Source organism: Mycteria americana, chromosome 5 (assembly GCF_035582795.1).
Source record: "Mycteria americana isolate JAX WOST 10 ecotype Jacksonville Zoo and Gardens chromosome 5, USCA_MyAme_1.0, whole genome shotgun sequence".
NCBI classification, from domain to species: Eukaryota; Metazoa; Chordata; class Aves; order Ciconiiformes; family Ciconiidae; genus Mycteria; species Mycteria americana.
In genome coordinates, this window is record NC_134369.1 from 70,165,206 (window position 1) to 70,186,591 (window position 21,386).

At 52.2% G+C, this 21,386-nt stretch overlaps 1 protein-coding gene across 6 annotated transcripts in view; it reads right to left on the reverse strand.

Annotated features, from left to right (window-relative positions):
* SAMD4A (sterile alpha motif domain containing 4A) overlaps window positions 1–20,468 on the reverse strand; it is a 106,838-nt gene extending 86,370 nt beyond the window's left edge. For 5 of the 6 annotated variants that reach the window (XR_012776036.1, XM_075503914.1, XM_075503912.1 and 2 more), the window contains exons 1-2: window positions 20,327–20,468; window positions 18,820–19,469 (exon numbers count right to left, since the gene is read on the reverse strand). Coding sequence is in view for 5 of the 6 variants with exons in the window: in XM_075503914.1 (XP_075360029.1) it covers window positions 18,820–19,015 (196 nt within the window). In the remaining variant the exon portion in view is untranslated. The remainder of the gene's footprint in view (window positions 1–18,819; window positions 19,470–20,326) is intronic. The other variant, XM_075503911.1, reaches the window with a different exon arrangement.
* Between the last annotated feature and the right edge of the window lie 918 nt (window positions 20,469–21,386).

Below are 21,386 nucleotides of genomic sequence, written 5' to 3' on the forward strand. Positions count from 1 at the left end.
AGGAATACCCCACCCAGGCAGAACAGCCGTGCACACCAGAAGCATTCTCCCTTCATCCGCAGCATCAACGCAGGCTCCGGTCGGTGCGAATACAGAAATAGGAAGGAGCTAATGATATTCTTGACATTTACCACCCAACGCACAAAACTACAGCTAATAAAGCAAAGCAAATAAATTCACGATGCATTTTTGGGGCAGAAAGCACTTGAAGCGACCGGAAGGCAGGTGCTGCGATATCCTAAATGAGCGACGTCGCACGTATCCAAAGTCTTTCCAAGTGGTTTCTAGAGAGGTGGCTGTCGCAGCCTGGCTGCCAAGAGGCAGTCTGCAAGCAAAAGTTGCAGATGAAGCACTAAGCGACGTTGCAAAAACAGCTGTAAACGCTCGTGCCATCTGAACCTGGTAAGTGGGAAAGAAAACCAACCTGGATATCAGGGTTACCCTTGGCAAGACCGACCCTCCCGTCCCATCCATCAGAAGCTACTTGCTGTGGACGGGGAGCTATTTATTAAACGGAGCGACGAGAATCAAACAGTTTGTGCTCAAGTTGTGGTTTACCACCAAAAAAAAATCCATCGTAGGAAAACCAGAGCGCTTGTTGCAGAATCAGATACAGTTATCTTCAAAAGCTGCGCCATTATCTGGTTTCAACGTACAGTTCCTCCATACGGTACGCTGTGGCGGGACGCGATAAATCATAAAGCCATCCTTAGCAACGTGAAGGCATCGCATCTATAAAATAGCCATCTTGTGAAAGAAAGCAAACACACAGCAGGAAAAGCAGTTGGTGATATGAAAAAAAAAAAAGGGGGGGGGGGGGGAACCCACCACACTTCCTTGACAGGATTTATTTTTAAATGATGGTTGCTCAAGCCTGCTCAGGGAATTGGTATGGCAGGAGTAGCTCCCGTGCAAGAGGATGAATGGTGACTCAGCAGGTAAAAGCTGTCAAAAACGTGTCCAAAATTGGAAGGATAAAAAAAAAAAAAGGATCAGAAGGGAAAACTATAAATACCTCAAGCAGTTTTGCTTTGTGCTGGTTGGATGCCTGTCGCTGCAGAAGATGCTCTGCCAAGCAAGCGGGGGAACCCCATCCCCATCCCGAGTACCCGCGGGGGGTTCCTCCTCCGAAAGCAGGAGCCCCGGGAGGCACGGGGAGCTTTGCCACCCACGTCGGCAGGACCCTCGGCACCCTCGTGCCGTCAGGAACCGCTTTGGGCCCCGCGTCCGCCCCAAACGCGACGGGCGGGGGGATCCCAGCGCCGCGGGATTTCAGCTACGTGGCCAAGGAGAGCTCTGCACGGCGAGGCGCGTCCCCCACCAGCCTTCACCCCACTTTGCAGATCACGCAGGAGCAAGACTTTTTAATGAGCATTCAGAAAAAAATACCTCTTTTTGCACTGCCTTTTTTTTTTTTTTTTAAAAATAAAAGTCAAAAAGCCCAGCCAACATGAAAGGCTGGATAAACACTCCTCCTTTCCCCAACAGAAATTACAAAAATGCCTTTGAATTTGTTTTGGCAAGAAACAATGTTTTTTATGAAAGAGCTTCATTGAAAAGTCACAATTTGGAATGTACTCATCTATTCTACCTTTTTTTTAAGTTTTAATTACCACCTTAACAGTATTTTGACACAGTTATGGTTTGTTAGGTTGTATTATGTGTTACAAATGCCAAACGCACCTTTTGGAAGCGCCTTATTATTGTATTAATGCTAACTGTGGGGTTTGCGCTGCCGAGTCTTGTTTTGGCAATTGAAAAATAATAAATTAATTCCATTTGGAGAAAATGCTGCCATTTATAACCCAGCAATTAAGAAGAGATTTAATTTTAGATATTGCTGCATTCTTCAGCTTATTGAGTTATTCAGTACTGACACTGGTACTATCAGTACATGCCCAGTTCTTAAAAACAGACCCAGGCCACTTTCTCACCCCTTAAATTAGCGACAACAGAGATGAAAAGTTAACGCTGCTTTCCTCTCTCCCGGGAGCTGCGACATACGGTCTTTGCTGCAAAAAAAAAAGAGCGCAAGCACGGAGCACACACCGGGATTTCTACCACAACAGGCCACATTATATCAGCCAGGGGCACAAAAGGGATTAAAAAAAAAAAAAAAAAAAAAACAACCTCAAGGGAGCAAGGCAGAGCTGACCGTATTTGCAAACCAGGGTGCGCAGACATTTTCAGGGAGATAAAAGCAGACCGAAGCACGGCTGGAGAGATGCCCACAGCCCCATCTCCCTCCCCGCAGCCGGGCGGATGCGCGGCAGGTCGGAGATGGAGAAAGGAAAATGCTTTTTATTTGGCCGTGGCTCTGCCAGCGGGAAGGTGATGCCCAGGGAGGCCTGGTGCTGCTGGCAGGGCTCCAGCCGGCACCGAGGGGGACGGGAGGTTGCTGTCTGCATCCCACGCAAGGAAGAGTCCGAGCGGTCCGGGGACCAGCACCTGCATCCCGGCGGCGATGAGGCAGCCCCGGGGCTCCCCGACAGCCCCTGCTGGGAGAAGGCTGGTGGAAAATGGGACGTGTCCTCACTGTGTCCCCTCGGGCACATGGCAGCAAACACTAACTGTGACCACCAGCAACCTCCGCCTTGTGAAAATAGCGTCTCTGGACAAGGAAAGGGAAGGCAAGTAGGAGCAAGGGCACAGGAGCTCCCCGTTCCCCGTCTGTGCTCATGGTGTCACCGGGCTCCCGGCCATCTCCGGCAGCAGGAGACCACGATGTACGGAAGAAAGGGACACACACGGGTTGTGGCAGCAGTCCAGACTTTGAAAGCAAAATTAACACACGCAGTAAGGGACAAGTTGTGCAACGGTTCTCTAATGATGGCAGTGGAGGACCCTGGGCATCACCTGAAACATGACAGTGACACGGTGACAGTTATTTGCTGTTAACACCAGCCATCAGAGCAGCATTGTGGCCAGGACAGACAGGCTGTGGGATCCCCAGACACGACATGGCTAAACCAAAATACACTTTGGCTACAGACTGTAGGGCTTGCCACAGGAAAAGCAGGATGAGGCTTCGGGCTCCTTGTTAAACGGGAAGCCAAGAACGGGTAGCACACCAAGAGCTACGTGAAAACAGCCAGGGTTTTTCTTGACATCAAGTTGATGAAACTACTATTCACAACAAGAAGTCTTAGTGGTGCAACAAAAAGATTTTGCAGAATAGCAAAGCAATCGCCCCCGAAAGCCCAGTGCCTGGCTGGGACGGAGCGGCAGAGCTCAGGCAGCAGCACCAGACCGACCCCCAGACCCTGGGGAAAAAGCTCTTGGCATCCTTGGGACCCTGTCACGGATAAACCCGGACGAACCAAGGGATGAGGACCTGAAAGACAGCACCCTTGGAGGGGTTTGCCAGCCCCTGATGCAGGAGACAAGGGCACCTTTGCCACATCTTGACCTCCTGCCACGAGTCCTCTTGGGTCAGAAGCACACATGAAAGCAAGCAAAACGAAATTAAGCCTTGGCTTTTATAGGGTTCCCCCTCCTCGTACCAATAAGGAAAAAAAAAAATCCCCAAGCACATATTTTTATTTACCAAGATTCCAGTGGTCTCGTCTCCTGCTACATCCCTCTTGAAGACAAGAGTATCGTTGCGCTAATGTAAGTCTATTGAGAAACGGGCTACCCTCTGCTTTCAAACTGGAATTAGTTATGCTCGGTCTGACCTTGCATTATTTTGGAGCACTGCAACATTAAAAGAAAATTAGAGTAACTTGTTAAATCCATTAAAAGGTAAAGCAACCCTATTGCTCCAGGTTCGAATACCAAAAAAAAAAAAAACCCAACCAGAATCAAGCTCTTAAATCATGACTACTGCTTTAATGTGGTAGGATTTAGTCCTATATTTTAAATTCATTCATTTCTCATTTACTTGAGCAATCACACTAGCTTTAATGAGCTCTCCCTATGAAAACTGCAACTACAAAGGATCAGATTTGCTTATGGTAGAGCTCTGCACACCTAGAAGGAAACCCTAAAACATCGCGTCTTTCTAACAGCCAGATTACTAGTTTTTAATCCTCTCTGCCAGATGCATTTTTAATCTCTGCATATAATAAAGCAAATTACTGTAATTGTATGGGCAAACAGAACCAAACTATGCACATCAGATTAAAAAAAAAAAAAAACCAACCCCTTGGTTATGTTTTGCAGAGCTGGCAACTAACGGAGCTGGGGGCTGAATTGGGCTCTGCAGGCACTGGCAGAGGAAGAAGTTGCTGCATGGCAAGCGAGGAGCTTCATCACCCCTCGGGCACAGCTCATGGCTCCCGTCTCTCCTCCGGGTCCCCTGCGAGGGACCATGCCAGGTCACGGACGGGCAACGCATCCTTGCACTTGCACGAACAGGTAGGAGCCCAGGCTACCGGGCAACTGCCGGTCCACAGCGAGTTCATATCGTCCCTCGGTGCTGGGAACTGTTCACCCCTCCAGATTTACACCGGTCTGGCTATCGCAAGCCACCTCCTAACCCAGTACCCGAGTTCTTTGCTATCCACCACCAGATTTTATCGCCCTGGTAAATCGGACACTGCCATTCATACCACAAGCTGAAGCACGAGATTCACGATCCAACTTCCCTACCCACCAACGCAAAGAGCAAAATTCATCACGAACCACCGATGGCCTCAGGAAAGCCCCCAGGTAAGGCGGGCACCTTCTTAACGCAGCCGTGAGCACGTACCCGCGGTCAAAACCCTGGGCTTTCGCCAGCAGCAAAGGGAGGATGGGAAGCAAAGCCCAAGCGCGCAGGCTGCAGTCGGCGGGACCGCAGGACGGGTACAGCTGCAGCTCCCCGTCCAGGGCTCGATATCTGCGCATCGTCCCCATTTCTACCAAGCCTGGACCGCCCCACGAGCGGCGTGCCCGGGGCAGAAAGGTGCACGTGCCAAGCTTTTGCAGCCGGGCAGGTTTGCAGCAAGGAGCTCTGCCTCTCCGGAGCCACCCACCCCACAAGAGCTTTTGCCAGCAGCATCTATTTGTTAACTCGAGAACATCTTGATTTGCCTTCGTAGAAAAAGAGATTCGGTATCGCCAAGTGTTTTCTCCAGATCAAGGAGGTGGCTGCCAGATCCAGTGGCCCTAGCAGGATTAGGGAGGTTGTTCCCATTTTCCGCCAGTGTCAGAGGGCCAAATTCAGCCGAATAAATTCAGAATAATTACACTCAAATCCCTAAGAAGTTATTTTTTATCTGTTTCACTGGTGAGCGGGACTCACCTGCTGGAATTAAACCCAGCTAAAAGCATCACTGACTTCAGCAGGGTGGTTCATCGAGCAGCAGACTACATCCCTCTCCGTTCCCATCCTCAAGGTGGGACTTGCTCACGCTGCAATGGGGCACGGGCACAGGGGTCCAAGCCTGGCCGGTGCTGGGAGAGACCAAAAAGGAACCTGTGAGCATGAGCTGTGTGCAGGGACAGCCCTGCTTTCCCATGCAGGACGGGGACAAGAGCCCGGGAATGCAAGAATTCACTCAGAAGTGCTGACTGTCTCCTGGGAAAAGCTTTAGTAACCTTTGTTTTATTATTATTAAAAAAATAAGCAAACAAAAGTCACTCCAGAGAAGGCACATTCTGCTGAGATGTTTTCTGCAGGGGATGCAAATGGTGAAACGTGGATATGCAGTGATATAAACAGCTCTGCCAGGACTCAAGCTGCAGGATGGGAATAAATAAATGCACGGAGAAATACATGTTAAAAGGGCCCTGCACACAGGTAACACTTCAGAGCTGAAGGAGGGCTTCCCTCCCCACCTGCCGTCTCTAAGCCATACGTGGGATGCTTGCTCTCGTACCGAATCCTCCTCCTCCTTTTCAAGCACAAGAGCCTGCGCCCAGGAAAATGGATTATCCAGCAAGTGAGTATTCCGTATTAATTCATCAGGGACATGGGCTGGGTGTGCCAGCCGCATCCCACCGCAGCCCTCCGGGAGAGGAGCAACGGCCCAAGGAGCCTCCGCAGCAAGAAACCGCGGCAGCTCTCAGCATCTTCCCTCTCCGAGGGAGGGTGCAGAAGTGGCCTGGGACAGGGACGGAGCCACCCGACCCAGGCCACCGGCTGCAAGGGGACAGGCAACGCTCCCCGCAAGCTGCCACCTCGCAAGCGAGCTGTGCAGCCAAGAACCGGGCGCCCACCAAAAGGCTGATTTCAGAGACGTGCAAACAGCATCGAGTCCAGGGCGGGAGTGAATGTGCCGAAATCAGGGGCGTTACGCCAGCAAGGAGTGGGGTCTCGGGGGTCTGCGGGGTGTCAGGGCAAGGCATGGGCAAGCCCGAAGCCTCAGCGACGGCCGGGCTCCGTGCCCCTCGTGTGGCAGGACCCCCGGGTATTACACACCGAGATTATCGACCGCTCAGGGTAGGGCGAGAAAAAGTGAACCACTTCTATTTTAAAAAACAGAAAACAACTGAACATCAATGCTAACATCCAGTTTGGCTTTAGAAGGGATTTAAAGAACTTGGGCTTCTTCGTTCCTTAATCCCACACCATGCTTCCCCGCTACCAACCAGTATCGACTTCTAACAACGCAAAAGCATCTGCCCACATTTTTGCAATTATTTCAGGCGCGGCAAAGAGCAACCTCCCCTTTCTGTAGGGTTAATCTAAAGAACAGTTGCCAAAATGCTGAGAACACAGTCGAACAATAGCTCCTCTGATGAAATTCCTCCACTCCATAGAGAAACCAGTATCCTCCAGCTGCTGTGGCTTGTCCAGAGAGATCGCCGAGTGTTTACCCGCTCCCATAAAAAAATAAAAGGGAAGGAAAAAAAAAAAAGATGACAAACTGAAAGATTCGAGTGCAGCTTGCAAAAAATTAACGCCGAGCCCTGCAATCTAACCGCAACACAAAAGTTTTATTACTGCAACATTTGCTTTGTGTGAAATATAAACCCAGGACATCAGTGGAAGGAGGGCAACGCCGGCCACCTGTCCCGGGGATAGAGACTCGCTATACTTATCGGTACAGAGACCACTTTTAGCAGCTCCATCCCTTTAAATACCCATTCTCAGTGGAATCTCTGATCAGTCATTTATAAAAGCCGGGTAGCCGAGCTGGACAGCTGAATTACAGCAGCTATTATCCACGTATGCCTGAATACAGGCAGACACCTTTATTTATAAAGGCTCTCCAGCTGACCGAGATTTGACATCGGCTACAAAAAGCGTTCAGCATCCAACTGACTGCTTCAGAATAATGTGATGAAAGGTTAGCGAGTGCAGCCCGAGAAGACACCTTTACACAGCGCTGAGAGCTATCGTTAAAAGAATTCATGCTGCCGCGATCACTCTTTTAACCGAGCAGGTTTAAGTAATTGATTTCCTGAACAGACACACTGCGTTGCACACCTTTCCCTCTTCTGCTGGTCTGAATTCAAATGGGTTGGTTTTTCTTTTTTCCTAGACCTAGTTCTAAGACACTTACAGTATTTTTTTTTTTTATTTTATCAGGCCTATCCCCTCTCCTTTTAGACCTCCTGGGTCTCTGTGTCTCCCAAGCTGCTGCTTCTTGCTTGTTCACCTTTTGGCTCACCCCTGCCCGCGAGCCACGAGCACGGACACGCGCTTTCCACGAAACGTGGGAACCCGCGACACGCAGGTAATACAGGTGCAAAGGGATGGGGGAAGAAGAAGAAAAGCAGGTGGTAAGGGGGAAAAAAAAAAAAAAAAAATCAATCGCTCACGGTTGGTTTTCTTTAGCTTTAACAATCTCAGTGGTAACCCCTGCTAACAGAAGGTAACCAAGTCCATGGCAAAAGTGTGAATTCTGCTTTAAATTGACAGCATCCCCAGGAGCAGCACGTGCAAACATACCAAGCAGGGCTCAGCTGGGCGCAGGAAGGCTTTACGTACGTAAAGGCTTTAATCAGGCTCCTAACTCCGTCATTGTAACCCAAACCAGGAGCCGGCACCTCTGCTGGGGTGCAGAGAGGGGACCCAGCTCCCGACGGGGCTCCCGGGGCTGCGCTGTGCCTGCTGGCACAGGAACGGCAAGGTAGAGCCTTCCTTGCCCGGCTGCTCATTTCTTAAGCGAGGACCATTAAAAGCATCTCCCTTTGGTTTCCAAAAGCATCCTTCCTGCTCCCAGCACCTTCTTCCCCTCGCACCCATCCCTCCCACCACACCCAAACAGAATCACAGAATCACAGAATCATATAGGTTGGAAAAGACCTTTAAGATCATCGAGTCCAACCATAAACCTAACACTGCCAAAAACCACCACTACACCATGTCCCTAAGCACCTCATCCAAACGTCCTTTAAATACCTCCAGGGATGGCGACTCAACCACTTCCCTGGGCAGCCTGTTCCAATGCTTGATAACCCTCTCGGTGAAGTAAAATTTCCTCATATCCAGTCTAAACCTCCCCTGGCGCAACTTGAGGCCATTTCCTCTTGTCCTATCACTTGTTACCTGGGAGAAGAGACCGACCCCACCTCTCGACAGCCTCCTTTCAGGCAGTTGTAGAGAGCGATGAGGTCTCCCCTCAGCCTCCTTTTCTCCAGGCTGAACAGTCCCAGCTCCCTCAGCCGCTCCTCATAAGACTTCTGCTCCAGACCCTTCACCAGCTTCGTTGCCCTTCTCTGTACGCGCTCCAGTACCTCAATATCCCTCTTGTAGTGGGGGGCCCAAAACTGAACACAGCAGCACAAACCCGCAGCACCGGACTCACCAGCCCAGAACCGAGCCCCAGCACAACTCCCCAGCTAAAATTCCCTACAGGTAATGAAAATTCGGGGGCTGACAGCAACAGGAGCAGCCAAAGTGACCTCGGGCATCCCTCACAGCCCCAACCTGAAGCTCCGGGGAGGTTTCCCAGGTCCCCCCGAGGGGCTGTGGGATGGGATCCCCGCGGGGCTGCCCTCGAGCCCCCCGCACCAGCGTCAGGACGGAGCTGCCCGTGATGCACGGCCGAGCAAGTTGTTATGGTTACTGGAGGGTTTGTTGGGTTCCCCCCCCCCCCCCTTCTTTTAAAAAGAATTCTTATCAGTTTAACATAATACTGCAAGTCAATAACAATTCTTATCTTAAAAGGTCACTCAGGTAGTTATAACTCAACATTTCATCTACATTCACATTATCTGGAGGGAAACAGCCTGGGGACTTTGTTTTTTTGGGTTTGTTTTTTTGTTTTTTGTTTTTTTGTTTTTTTTTAATAATCCACTTCTTTGGAACTATAAGATTTTTTAAAAAAAAAAAAACTACCCAGAACCAAGCTGACCCCATGGGCAATTTGAGCACACTGGAGAACAGACAGAAAAAAAAAAGGTAGAAAAACCACGCTGATGTCTGCTGCATGAGAAACAAGGGGAATATCCCAACAGGAAAACTATGAAAACCAGGGAAATGCATGAACGTAGACCACAGCTGCTGCAGAAACACTATGTTCTGCTTGCAAAAGTCAGATCAGCCAAGTTTCTCCACAACAAAAGTTGTGGTTTTTCTCCTCCACATTTCTCTCCCGATTTTCCTCCTCCTTCACTTCCCGTTGCAGATGAGGGACAGAGAGAAGGGGACAATAATAAAAACCCAAGGAGAAGAACCACCGATCTGTGGTGTTCAGGGTTTTTTCTTCTTTGAAAACACAGAAACAAGAAAAAACGCAGTGGCTTGGAAAGTGAGTTTTAAAACGTTTCAAGCTAAAACCTGGTCAAACCCCATTTTATCCACCCACTCAATCACTTCTTGTAACAACAATTAAAACTCCAAACACAGCACGTGCCCATACCCCACCAGGCAACGGCATAGGCAAGGATCAGGAGAACTCACTGGTTAAAAGTAAGGCAGGTTTGTCTGAAATAATTTAAAAAAAAAAAAAAAAAAAAAGAGAAATCTGGAACAAATTACTTGTGAGGATCAGTAACAGCAAAGAAGCTTTTTAAAGCGTCCTGTGCTTCTACTCCAGGGCTGCCTCGCTCGAGAGCAAAGAGCGGAGCAAAGCTGCTGAATCCTGCAGATGACACTCACAATATTAACGGTACTTTAAGTAAAATAACATCTTCAGGCACGATAGCTCAACACGCTGGGCCACGTCCAGCTCCTGCAAATGTCAGGGAAGGCTTGCAGGGATTGCGGCAGAAGCTGGCTCAGCCCTTGGTGCAACAGGGCCGTCAGCATCATCCATCCCTACCTTCCGTAACGGGAAGTCCCAGGTTCACAATACAAAAGGACCATGAGTTTGTTCAAGCGCGGTAGCAAGGCTTTTTCTGCCCCGTGGATTATGTTTATATACTACAAGAAGGTTTTTGCACTACAGCTCAAGCACTGCAAATGCCCAGAAACGGCTGCAAAGGGCAGCAGCCAGAATTAATAGTAGTAAAACACACGGTTATCACCCCGGCTTCAACTCAGAGATCAGAAGTCCACAGATCTCATCAGTTGAGCAAGTGGAGCCTTCGCTTACGCCAGACAGGAGCCCCGAGCCCGGGAAGCCTTGGACGAGGTGCTGCACCACACGCCCACGCACAGCTCTGCAAGCGCAGAGCCCGATCAGAAAAAACACGCTCCAATTCAGACACCCTCACCAAAACCTTTGATACAACCCTACCACGCCACGGAGTCACCGCACGCGAACACACAAATAAAACGGCAAGCCGTGAACCAGGCACGGGATGGGCGAGTCTGCGTTGATAAATCTTTCCATCACATCTGCTCGCGCCTTAGACGGATGCATTTGCCTCCTGCGTGGAAAGGCTGGTAAAAGCCCATGCACCCGCCTCACACAGCTAACTCCTGCCAGGTACAAAGCAAACGGGGTTTCTGTCTCCAGAGCTGGTCCCCCCCACCCCGACGGGGCTCGTTTTCTGCTCGCTACCCAGAATCAGAGCAGACCAAATTGCACGGCCATCATGCGATGGGCGAGACCGTCCCAAGCCCTCTGCTCTGGGAGAGGAAACCCAGCTCGCAATCCCCCCACCCCAGAAACGCAATTCCCTCTGCCTGTAAAACCCCTTCCAAAAAAAAAAAAAAAAAAAAAAAAGCCAGCATCACGTTCTCCAACAGAGAAACAATCCCAACCTTGTTTTGATGAGATCCTGCCCTTCCACTTAACGCATCTGCTGCGGAAGAGGAAGCGGCACGCAGGCGGAAAGTCGGGAACGGATCCGCTCGCTCCAACCTCAACTTTATTTGTAATTACTGAGGCCAAGATGGAAAGCCACCGGCTTGGCTGTTTGCCGTTGCCAAACTCACACTCAGTGGTGACCTCTGCAAATCTCTGGGTCTCCTTCTTAGGACCAGAGCACTGCAAAGATAAACACATCATTTTTTAAGAGAAAAAGGGTGAGCACGCAAGCCCGTGCATCCCCTGCATCAGGGCCTGCAGCCTCTCTTAGCATCTCTTAGATCCCTTAGCAGCTCTTGCATAACCAAGAGTTAGTAAAAACAGTAATGATCTTGTTTATTCAGTGAAAATAGAAAGAAAATACAAAAGGCCCACGCACACTCAGAGGTGTATATGCACGCACACACGGTTCATGTAAGGGTTCATCCCGGCTGCGACCCTTGGTGCCAAGCCCCACTCCCGAGTTTCTGCAGACAGAAAGGGCTTCAAACACCTGTGCTTCGCCGTGGGCTCCTGCACTCGCTTGGCACCATGCGAGAAGCGGGGAGAAAACTGGGGCGATCAGGTGGGAACCCCAAAACACAGCCCAGCAGCCGCTGCAGTACACCAGCTTCTCCACCCTCCGATGAATCCAACCCCGAGGAGCTGTGGGCTCTGACCCCCGGGGTTTGGATGCAGCGGTAGCGCAAGGGGTGCCCTTTCTCCAAACAGTTATCTGCGGTAACATTAGACACAAGCACGAAGCTGGAGAGCTAAAGCACTGACGAATGCATCTTAAAATAAAGCAAGCGTTCACACTAATTACTATTTCAGTTACTCACGCTGATTGCAAACATAACTCCCAGCTTGGTAAAAAATTGCCTTCAAGGGCCACAAATTAAATAAAGGTGGTTTTTGATGGAAGATGAGAAAGAGAAAGGCCAAAGTTTGAGAAATTGTAGGAAGATGGGAATTTGCACTGTCATGCCCCTGGTCCACAGAAACCTTCACCAACTGCTTCAGGGGAAACTTTGCAGGAAACTTTGGCTGAGCGGAGCATCAACCGTTTTAAAAGCAACCGGCCCAAATGCAAATGTGTAAAATATAAGTGGCGAGACGGAGACACAGCTTAGTTCAGATGCTGAGGTCTAACACGCCAAAGGATGCAACTGCACAGACGATCATCCACTGGCAACGGCCCGGGCTACAAGCAGAACGCTTTCCCCATTCATCCATTTAATCTCATTTGAAGATAAGTGTATTTGCAAACTAGATTATTTTAATTGATGGCTCTACAGTTGGTTCTTATTCGGCTCCTGATCTAAAGCTATCCCTGACCTCTCCCATCAATCCGCATCCTGACGGGTTGAAGACTGCCATACGCCATCAGTGATGCCCCGTGCGGTTCCTCCCCTTCACGTGCAGCCTCCCCGCTCCCGCTGTTGCGGGGCAAAACTTAATCTCGTCTACTTTTCCAAGCGTAAACACGAGATATCTGCACGGAAGGGTAGCATCTGGATAGAAATCAAGGGACGACAAGCTGGTCCAGGCAGAGAACTCCAGCTCAGGTTCACGCGATAACGCAGGAAATGCTTCTCCGCATCTTTTACATGCACGTCAACAGCGGGATTTCTCCCAACTGCCCTCGCTGGGGGAATTAACCCCGACATCAGGCCCCTCCCCGAGGCACGCATTATACCACAAAATGGTAAAAGGATGCTGGAAAGTATGGAAAAGTCTCTATGGGGAAGAGCAGCCCGCTGAGGGCAGACCCGCCTGCACCAGCGTGATGCTCAGGGTGGCAAACCACACCGTTCTCATTAGTTAACTTTTTTCTCCCCGCCCCATTTTAAGCATTGCTACCCCAAAAAAAGAAGTTTGCCCCGGCAAGCTCTGCCCCATGGGAAGAGGCAATCTGCCACCCAAAGGGCCCAGCCCTCGTCAGCTCTGCCCCGCGGAGGAGCCCTCGCCAGCGGTACGGCCGGTGCTGCGGGAGCGAGCCACAGGGAGCTTCTCCCTCCTCCTCTGACCGCAAGGGACATCTCCCAGGAACCGCGACGGAAGGTGTTTTTAAGCAAACAGGAGAAAATAGAGAAGAGTTAAGCGCAAGCCCAGAGGCGTCTCCTCTAGGTCCCATCGACGGGGCGAGAGGAAGAGCGCAGGAGAGCCTTCTTCACAGCCCTGCCTCCGGCCAGGGCTGGCGTGAGCCAAACGCTGGCCTGCGGTGCTTCCCACAGCTACTCCGAAAAGCATCTTTAAAAATAAAAATCTTTGAATTGCAAGAGAATATTGGGCGCGTAACCTTGCTCAAATCCCCTGGCTAACGTTCCTCTGTACCTTTATTCCCCTCCTCTTGCTATTCTCCAAAAAACCCAGCAGATAGTTTGCAAACAAAACCCGGGCAAGACGCATGGCAGCAGCTCAAGCAACAGCATGCAGATTAAAAGAAGCCAGCGTCCAACTTCTCAGCAAATCTCTCCGTTTAAGAGTCCCAGCTCATGATTTTTAATGAGCAGAGCCGGCAGGGTTGCTCACACCCCCCTCCGGGCCGAGACAAGGGAGCAGAGGGAGCACACGATGCCAATGTCCGGTGTTGCACTTAAAACTTCCTATCGCTCCCACCGAGCATGGGGCTTAGCTCCTTGCCATGTCCTCCTCCCAGGATGCCTGCTCAGACCCTCCGGTCCTCCCCGCAGGACAGCCCAGCGATGCTCTCGCACAGCCCAAGGGCACTTAAACTAGAGCTCAGCATTGCAATGCAACGGTAAGGCAAGAAAAATTTAAAAAACATTGAGATCCATCTTCAAACTGGGCCCTGGGATGGTTTTCCATCAGTGGGGGTCACTGGGGGCAAACTGCAAAATTCGCACAGCGGAGGGGTAGCAGCTTCCCGATGAGCTGGGAGACTGTCTGCAGCCGGGCTGGCAGCAACAGTCGTAGGGCTGGAGCCACAAGGACCTAAGGATACAAGAGGCAAGGTCTGCAGGAACACGTAATACCTTTTAATAGAGCAGCTGGTACAGTTGAGGGAAAAAAAAAAAACCCCACCACAACCACACAAGCCCTCCTTTGAGCTGGTGCACCTTCACGCTTGGCCATTTTTTCCAGCTGCATCATTTGGTCTAATTAAAGACATTAGCGCTGCCTGCAACCCTCGTCTCTTCCTCCGGCCAGTCCTTCCCAGGACAAGAAATCTAGGTCATTCTGATGCTCTCATTGTGATACTTGACAGCCTGCCGAAATGAAATAAAGATTTTGGCCTTAACGTGTGAAGTAGTTAATGTCCTGTGCACAGGGCAAAGAAAGCTTGTTGTCCTTCAAAACCAAGAGCTTAAAGCTGTCGCTCTGCTACCATCAGTGCAGATGGGTGTTCGGATGCCTGGAGGACCCACAGGAGCCTTCGGCCACCTCCGTCGACCTGCAAACTCTGCAGGAGCGAGGAAGCCACGGCAGATCCGAAGCTGGGGCTGGTGGGATGGGACGTGGGACTACTCTGGAAGTCCCAAGAAAATCCCAGTCACGCCTCCAGCCGTCAGAGAGGGGATGCCTGAGCAGGTGGGAGCAGAAACACATCCTGCGCTCAATGTCAAAAGCCTACGGAGCAGGTTTTGTGGATACAGTAGCCCCCGTCTCCTCAGCGGGTCTGTACCCCGCAGAGCGGCTATACCCGGCACCCCTCGGTGCCTCAGCCCCAGCCGGCGGGCGCAGGAGCCGCACGGGTCCCGCTCCCACCATGGCGCACATTACGCTCCTGCCTGACCTTTACCGGAGGCTCGGAGGAGGTCGCCGCGTCCTGACGGCTCCGAGCAGCTGGGACCGAAGCCGCCCAGCGAGGCCAGGCTGGAAGGAAGGAAGGAAGTTATAGCAGGCTTTTAAATAGCGCTATGTAATACCTGCAACTTCTATTTCTGTGCACGGATAATATGGTTTCCATATTCTTCTCCATGCACGGCAGGCTAAGCCATTCGCGCTCAAACTGAATTAGCAGCAACCCACATTCTTCACCAGTTAAACCATTAAAGCTCTGTGTGGCTACTCATAGCCACCACATAGGATAACCACACGCTGTACGCTTCACCTAATGAAGGAACATATAGATTTCCTTCCCCATTTGCTTCTCACTTCTGTTTTACCTTTATAATCAAGCAATACCTTTAAACACGCTACAGATTGCAGGTGGTCTTGCAGCCATCTGCGCAGTCCCTGCACCACGCGTAGTCACATCTCCGGTGCGCTCCAAGACACCAGTATAGCTTTCTGCAAGACGTCTCATCCGAGGTGGGCAACGCGGTTATATCCACCCCTCCACGCTCGAGCAGGTACCCAAAGAGCCACAGAAGCAGGAGGCTGCTCAGGCCGTTCTGAGGGTCCTACATGGCTGTACGCAGCAGAGCCACATCAGGTTTGCAGTCCTAACGAGGAGGGCTTGGCTGTCATTATCAAAAATAGCCTTACACTTGGAAAAAAAGAAGATAGAACTCCTTCAAAATAAATATACTTGCTGCTCTGTGTCAATTAACTAGTGAAAAAGAGTTATTTTTCCTCCTTGAGGTTTTCCCATCTCATCTGCCATACAGCAGACCTCTCATTTGGAGTCTACCAAGCAAGAAACAACCTGGACACCTTTGCTGAGAGGAGTTTTCCTCCATGCCTGGTCCACACACCCAAAGGCTCATGAGCCCAGATCCACCAGCCAGTGAGGACTTCAGGCTCCAGTCTCCCTTTGGGCCCCCTCCTGATCTCAGTTGTTGGTGATGATATTGCCAAGGATGGTGCCCATCCATCAAGGAACACAGCAGGACTGCCACCTCTTTCTAATGGCCGTGAACTAGGGGTAACATTCAAGTTTTTCCACCTTCCCAACAGGGTTGGGGCAAGAAACAGGTCCTGCACATACAACGCAACTCGCTTCTCAAGAGGACCCACCATTTAAGTCAATTCGGACGCTTGCTCCGGCACATCAGACCAGCACATTGCATTCAGACCAGCATTGCTTAACTCATGGTGACACCCCTTGCCAGACGGAGGATTTCACCCACGCTTCATTGAAGGTGACCACACCACATCTTACAGCCAGCATTTAGGTCCCATTTAGGCTGTGCAGCCCCATCACCCCACAGTCCCTTGCACACCACCGTTGTCACATCCCCAACATCAACAAGGACGCTGGTGGGGCACCTACAAGCAGGGAGCCACCATTTCCATGTCAGCAAACACCAGGAAAATATACCAGGAGCCACCTCAGCCCCAGCTTGGGAGGGAATTGAGCCCAAATTAGTTAAGCAAACAACAGGATTCAAACAGTAGAGAGTAACACGAGGTTAAATGACGACACTACTTTTCAGAAGAACTCGGTGTGATTCCATTGCCAGGCAAGCGACAAACGTCAGACTGCGAAACGGGTGCTGGATAGGAGCGATTTAAAAAAATACAGGTGGTTTTACGAAGAAGAGGGCATTAACACTGGAAACTAAAAGCAATTTCCCAACAGCTCTTGGTTGCAAACCTCGGTTACCCTTCCTTCTACTGCAACAGGATTGCGTGGCTTGGAAAAGCGCGTGCCCTGCTCTGCAGGATGCACAGGTACGTCCATCCCATGGGGAAGCCGTACGGAGGGGTGTTTGGTGAGAAAGAGGAACTCAACGGATCCAGGTTTTGCTGTCGGAGTTACAAATGCCCTGGAGGAACAGCTCATTTTTGGAAGAAACGTCAGGGAAAGCGCAGGCAGCTCCCTAAACACACTAAGGGACAGGCAGGAGGCTGGATGCCAAGCTTCGCTCGCAGCAGAAATCCTCGCGCCAAGCAAGGTCAATGGGATTACAGGGGCAAGCAGGGATTGCTCGCACGAGCGGAGGTGGGAAGGGCCCAACCCTGGTTTCCACCCTGGCTTACACGGAGCAAATGCCACCACGCAGACGGCCATACGTGACTTTGTATCTGGGACGACTTCAAAACACTGTTTGCCCCCATAATTCACCTTTTCTGCAGTCAGGAGGTAAATCATAAATCACCCCCCTCTAATGACCCGACCAACGTAGGGGACACGGCTACCGCCAAAAACACAACTTGAATGAAAAATGGCGATGCTGATAAACAATTAAAAATATATTGCTCACGCCGACTTGCAGCGGGAATCGCAGCAAGCCCGTGCTAAGGCCGGCACGGGAGGCCGCACATTTATCCCGGAGCAGCTGAGTTTAGAGAGCACGCTCCCTCCCTGCCCCCCCGGGGCCTCCCCACCCAAATGGATGAGGTTGGGCCCTTCAGCTGTTTATAAAACCAGCAGTATTGCGCCCAGACGCACTCGGCAGCATTCCTCCCTCTCATTCCTGCGAGCTATATATGGGAACGGCCAATTCCAGCCTTGCTCCCCCCATCACCAGCCCCGATCCCTTCGCGCCGGAGCAGCCCCGGGCTCGGTTTCCTGCAGAAGGACTTAAATCCGTCCTCGGTCGAAGACGGTGTTGCGCTGGACCTTGTCATCAAATGGCAGCACAGGCAGCTGCCAAATCCTGCCGGCTCGGTGCTCTAATAGGGAACAGCTGGAGAAGGACCCTGCATTCCTCCCACCCCATCAACACTGGGGGCTCTGTTCGGGATCCGGCCGCCGCCAGCCCGCAAGATTTCCACCTATCGCGAAATGCACCCGGCCGCGCTCCGGCACCGCTTCGACGTGCACAGCCCGAAAAGCAAGAGCTCCTGGGCCCCCCCCCCCCGGGATTTGAAACAAAAGGGATGCTTTGCACCGGGGGGGGGGCTTTTTGCTTTGCTTTTTGGGTTTTTGTTGGTTTTTTTGAAGGGGTTGGGGAAAGAGAACTATGCAAGTTAAAGAGAGATTTTTGCCCTCCCTGCTCGTACTCTGTATTTCAGAAACTCTGCTTAAAGCGACTCGCATCCCTGCGTATATCTGCACATACACGCTTAGGAACATACATGTTTGTAATGCACGCACGCCCATAAATAAATACGTTAACGCACAGCGCAATTCGCACACCGCATATGCCATGTTCGTACTGCTCTAACTCCATTTACTTCTGCAGAGTTGAGTAACTTGTAACGGTGCATAAATAAAATCAAAATAATACTTTCGTAGCCATGCACATTTTCTGTAACGCACCCTGTACATTCAGTAACATAAACAGCCTACTCATATTTTCTCAGAGCTCTGCTGAGACACAAGAGGGTATTCAGAGCCGCAGGAAAAAATGCATCCAAACAGGATCTGAATGATGAAATAGGAATTGCCACATTAAAAGAAAAAAAAAAAAAAATTAGGATAACCCAGCTGCCCAGACCTTTAGAAAATAACAGTTCGTCTAAGGTAGTGATGGGCTGCTTCTGCATGTTGCAGAAAGCAAAGCGAGCCACGTTGTCCAAAAGAAGCCGAGAAAATCCAGACTCTACGTGACCTGACTTACTTATTTCACAGGAAACTGCATGGAAGGAGGAAAGGGGAGGGGGGGGAAGAGAGGAAAAAAAAAACCCACCAATCATTCATGCTACCGTAGTTACACCACGCCATAGACCGGAGTAGTTTGCTGTGAAAAATCAAACCGAAATAAGCCATCACCCATTTGAAAAATAAAACGTAAGAAGAGAAGCTGTTAATGCAATCACACTGGGGAGCCCTGGCTCCCCGACCTCCCTCGTTTCTTGGGTGGTTTTTGTTGTTTTTTTGTTGTTTTTTTTTAAATTTTGCCTGCATTAGAGCATCATTCAAGAAGGGTTGCAGCAAAAAAAAAAACCAAAAACACAAAAACCCACTCACCGGGGTTGTTGGCCTCCCCTTCGAGGATGTGGAGCTCGGTGCAGTCTGCCAGGGAGTGCTCCAGGCAGAGCTGGAGGAAGCGAGCTTGGGTCCGGCTGACGCGTTTCAGCAGCGAGAGCAGCGCAACAGTCTGCTCGCACTCGTTCCAGCCCTTGAACCAACCGGCCAACACGCCGACCTGGTCTCGAAACATCATGGTGAGCCGGCGGCCGGAGAAGACACCTCTGCGGGGGGAGAAAATAAATAACCGGGAAAGCCTCCCCGCCCCGACTCCGCTTCCTCCCCTACGTCTTGGGTCAGGATTAAAAAATAATAATAATAAAAATTAAAAAAAAAAAAAAAGGAAAAAAAAATCTCCTTTGCGATAAAAAGGGTGGGTTTTGGTTTGGACGCAGCTTTCGGCCTGGGTTGGGGTTTGCTCCCTCTCTTCTGGCTTCGGTGCAGTGCTGGATTCCCTGCCGGCGACACGGGAGGGAGGGAAGGGGGATGGGGGGGGCGGCCAAAAAAAAAACCACCAAAAAAAAAAAGCCAAAAAAAGGCAAACCCCCGCGCAGGGCTGCCCCAGCGAGGCGGCGGCGGCGGGCGGGGGGCGGCGGGGGCGGCTGCCTCCTCCCGGCGGGGCGCGGCGGGGGGCGCCGGGGGCCTCACACCTGGAAGAGAGAGGGGGCGTCAGGAGGAGGAGGAGGAGGAAGGCTCGCCCTCGTCCCTGGCACGCAGCGGCCCGGGCACCGCAGCCCCGCTGTCTTCCTCCCCCTCCTCCTCCTCCTCAAAGCAGCAGATCTCCGACACCCTCCACGCTGGGAGCAGCCCCCCCCCCCCCCCCAGCTCGGTTTGGGGAGGTGGGGAAGCACCCCCTCCCACTGCACCCAGCATGGGGTGGGAGCACCCTCCCAGCGCACCCAGCACCCCCCAGCACCCTCCCAGCGCACCCAGCAGCACGGGGGAGCGGGGGATGTAAGCAACCCCCATGCAGCGCACCCAGCACCCTCGGGGGGAGGGGGGGGATAAGCGACTCCCCCATGCACCCAGCACCCCAATGTGGGGGGGAATAAGCAACCCCCCCCCAAAGCATCCAGCAGCCCAGGGGAGGGAGGGAACTCCCCTCCCACGGCAGGCAGGCATGGGGGGAAGCCCCCCTCAATGCACCCAGCACCCCCGGGGAGGGGGGGGGGGGAATAAGCAACCCCTGCAATGCATCCAGCACCCCGCGATAAGCAACCCCCCCATGCATCCAGCACCCCCAGGGGGGAGAATAAGCAACCCCCGCAGTGCATCCAGCACCCCGAGATAAGCAAGATAAGGAACCCCCCCATGCATACAGAACCGCATGGGGGGGGGGGGTGGAATAAGCAACCCCCCAAATGCATCCAGCATCCGGGGGGGGGGGGTGTCCCCCCACTGCAGCAAAGCTAAAGGGGGGGAAGGGGGGGCAGCTTCGCTTCGCTTCCCTTCCCTTGCCCCCCCCCCCCCGAAAAAAAGTTACCCCCCTCCGCGGTAAAGCACTCACCTGACTCATCCCGGCCCCGGGGAGCGGGGGGGGCCGGCGCGGCGCCGGGGGGGGCCGTGCCATGGCGGGGGAAGGGAAGGGAAAGGGGAGGGGGGGGGGCGCGCGGGGCGCGAGCGGCGGCGGCTCGGCGGCGCGAGACTGAGCCCAGCCGCGCGCCGAGCCCCCGCTCCCCACATGCCGCTCATTTGCATAGCGGTGACGTCATGCGGGGCGGGGCGGGGCGGGGCGCGCGGGGACGCGGAGGGGGGGGTGTTCCCCCCCCCCCCCCCCCGCGTCCCCGCGCGCCCCTGGGTTGCAAACTCCCTGCGCTGCCGTGCAACCCCCCCCCCCCGGGAATTCGGGGTGCTCCCCCGCTCCCAGGGCGCTCCTCCCCAGCCCGCACCCCGAATTCCCTGCCCCGGGCCCCCCCGCCATTCCCCGCCCCAGCTGCGGATTTCCCGCTGGAGGAAACCACCATCTAGTGGACTGCGGGGTAATGGCAGGTAAGAAAGGGCATTTTTTATTTTTTTTAAATTATTTTCATGTTATTTTTTTGGTATTTTGCATGTCGGCGTGCTCCCCCGGTGCTCCGCCGGGGTTTTGGCGGGCAGTCAGTGCGGACGGATGGATGGATTTAACCCTGACAAAGAGTTTAACCCTGACAGAGGGTTTAACCCTGACAGAGGGTTTAACCCCAGGGCAAAATTTATATTTCAGGCTCTCCGCGTTCCCCTGCAGATTTTATTTCCCTGATAGTCAAGGGATGAGTGATACAGGTATATCCAAGAAGGGAAATGGGGGGGGGGGGGAAGCCCCAAACACAAGCGTTTGCAAGAAGACAGCAAATATCGAGCCGAATCTAACACTTTTGAAAGCGTAAATAAAGGCGTAAAGTGGGTTTCTTTGTGGGCGCAGCAAAAGAATCTCAGGTGTCTGATCCGTGCACGGCTTGTGCTTCGAGGAACAAGTGACGCTGGTACCGGTGCAGCGTTTCCCAGTCCCCGTTGCTTTGCGCACAGGGAAGCTCAGAGGTGAGTAAGAGGTGCTCAGGTGCCAGGAGATGCTGAGGGAGGGAGACGTG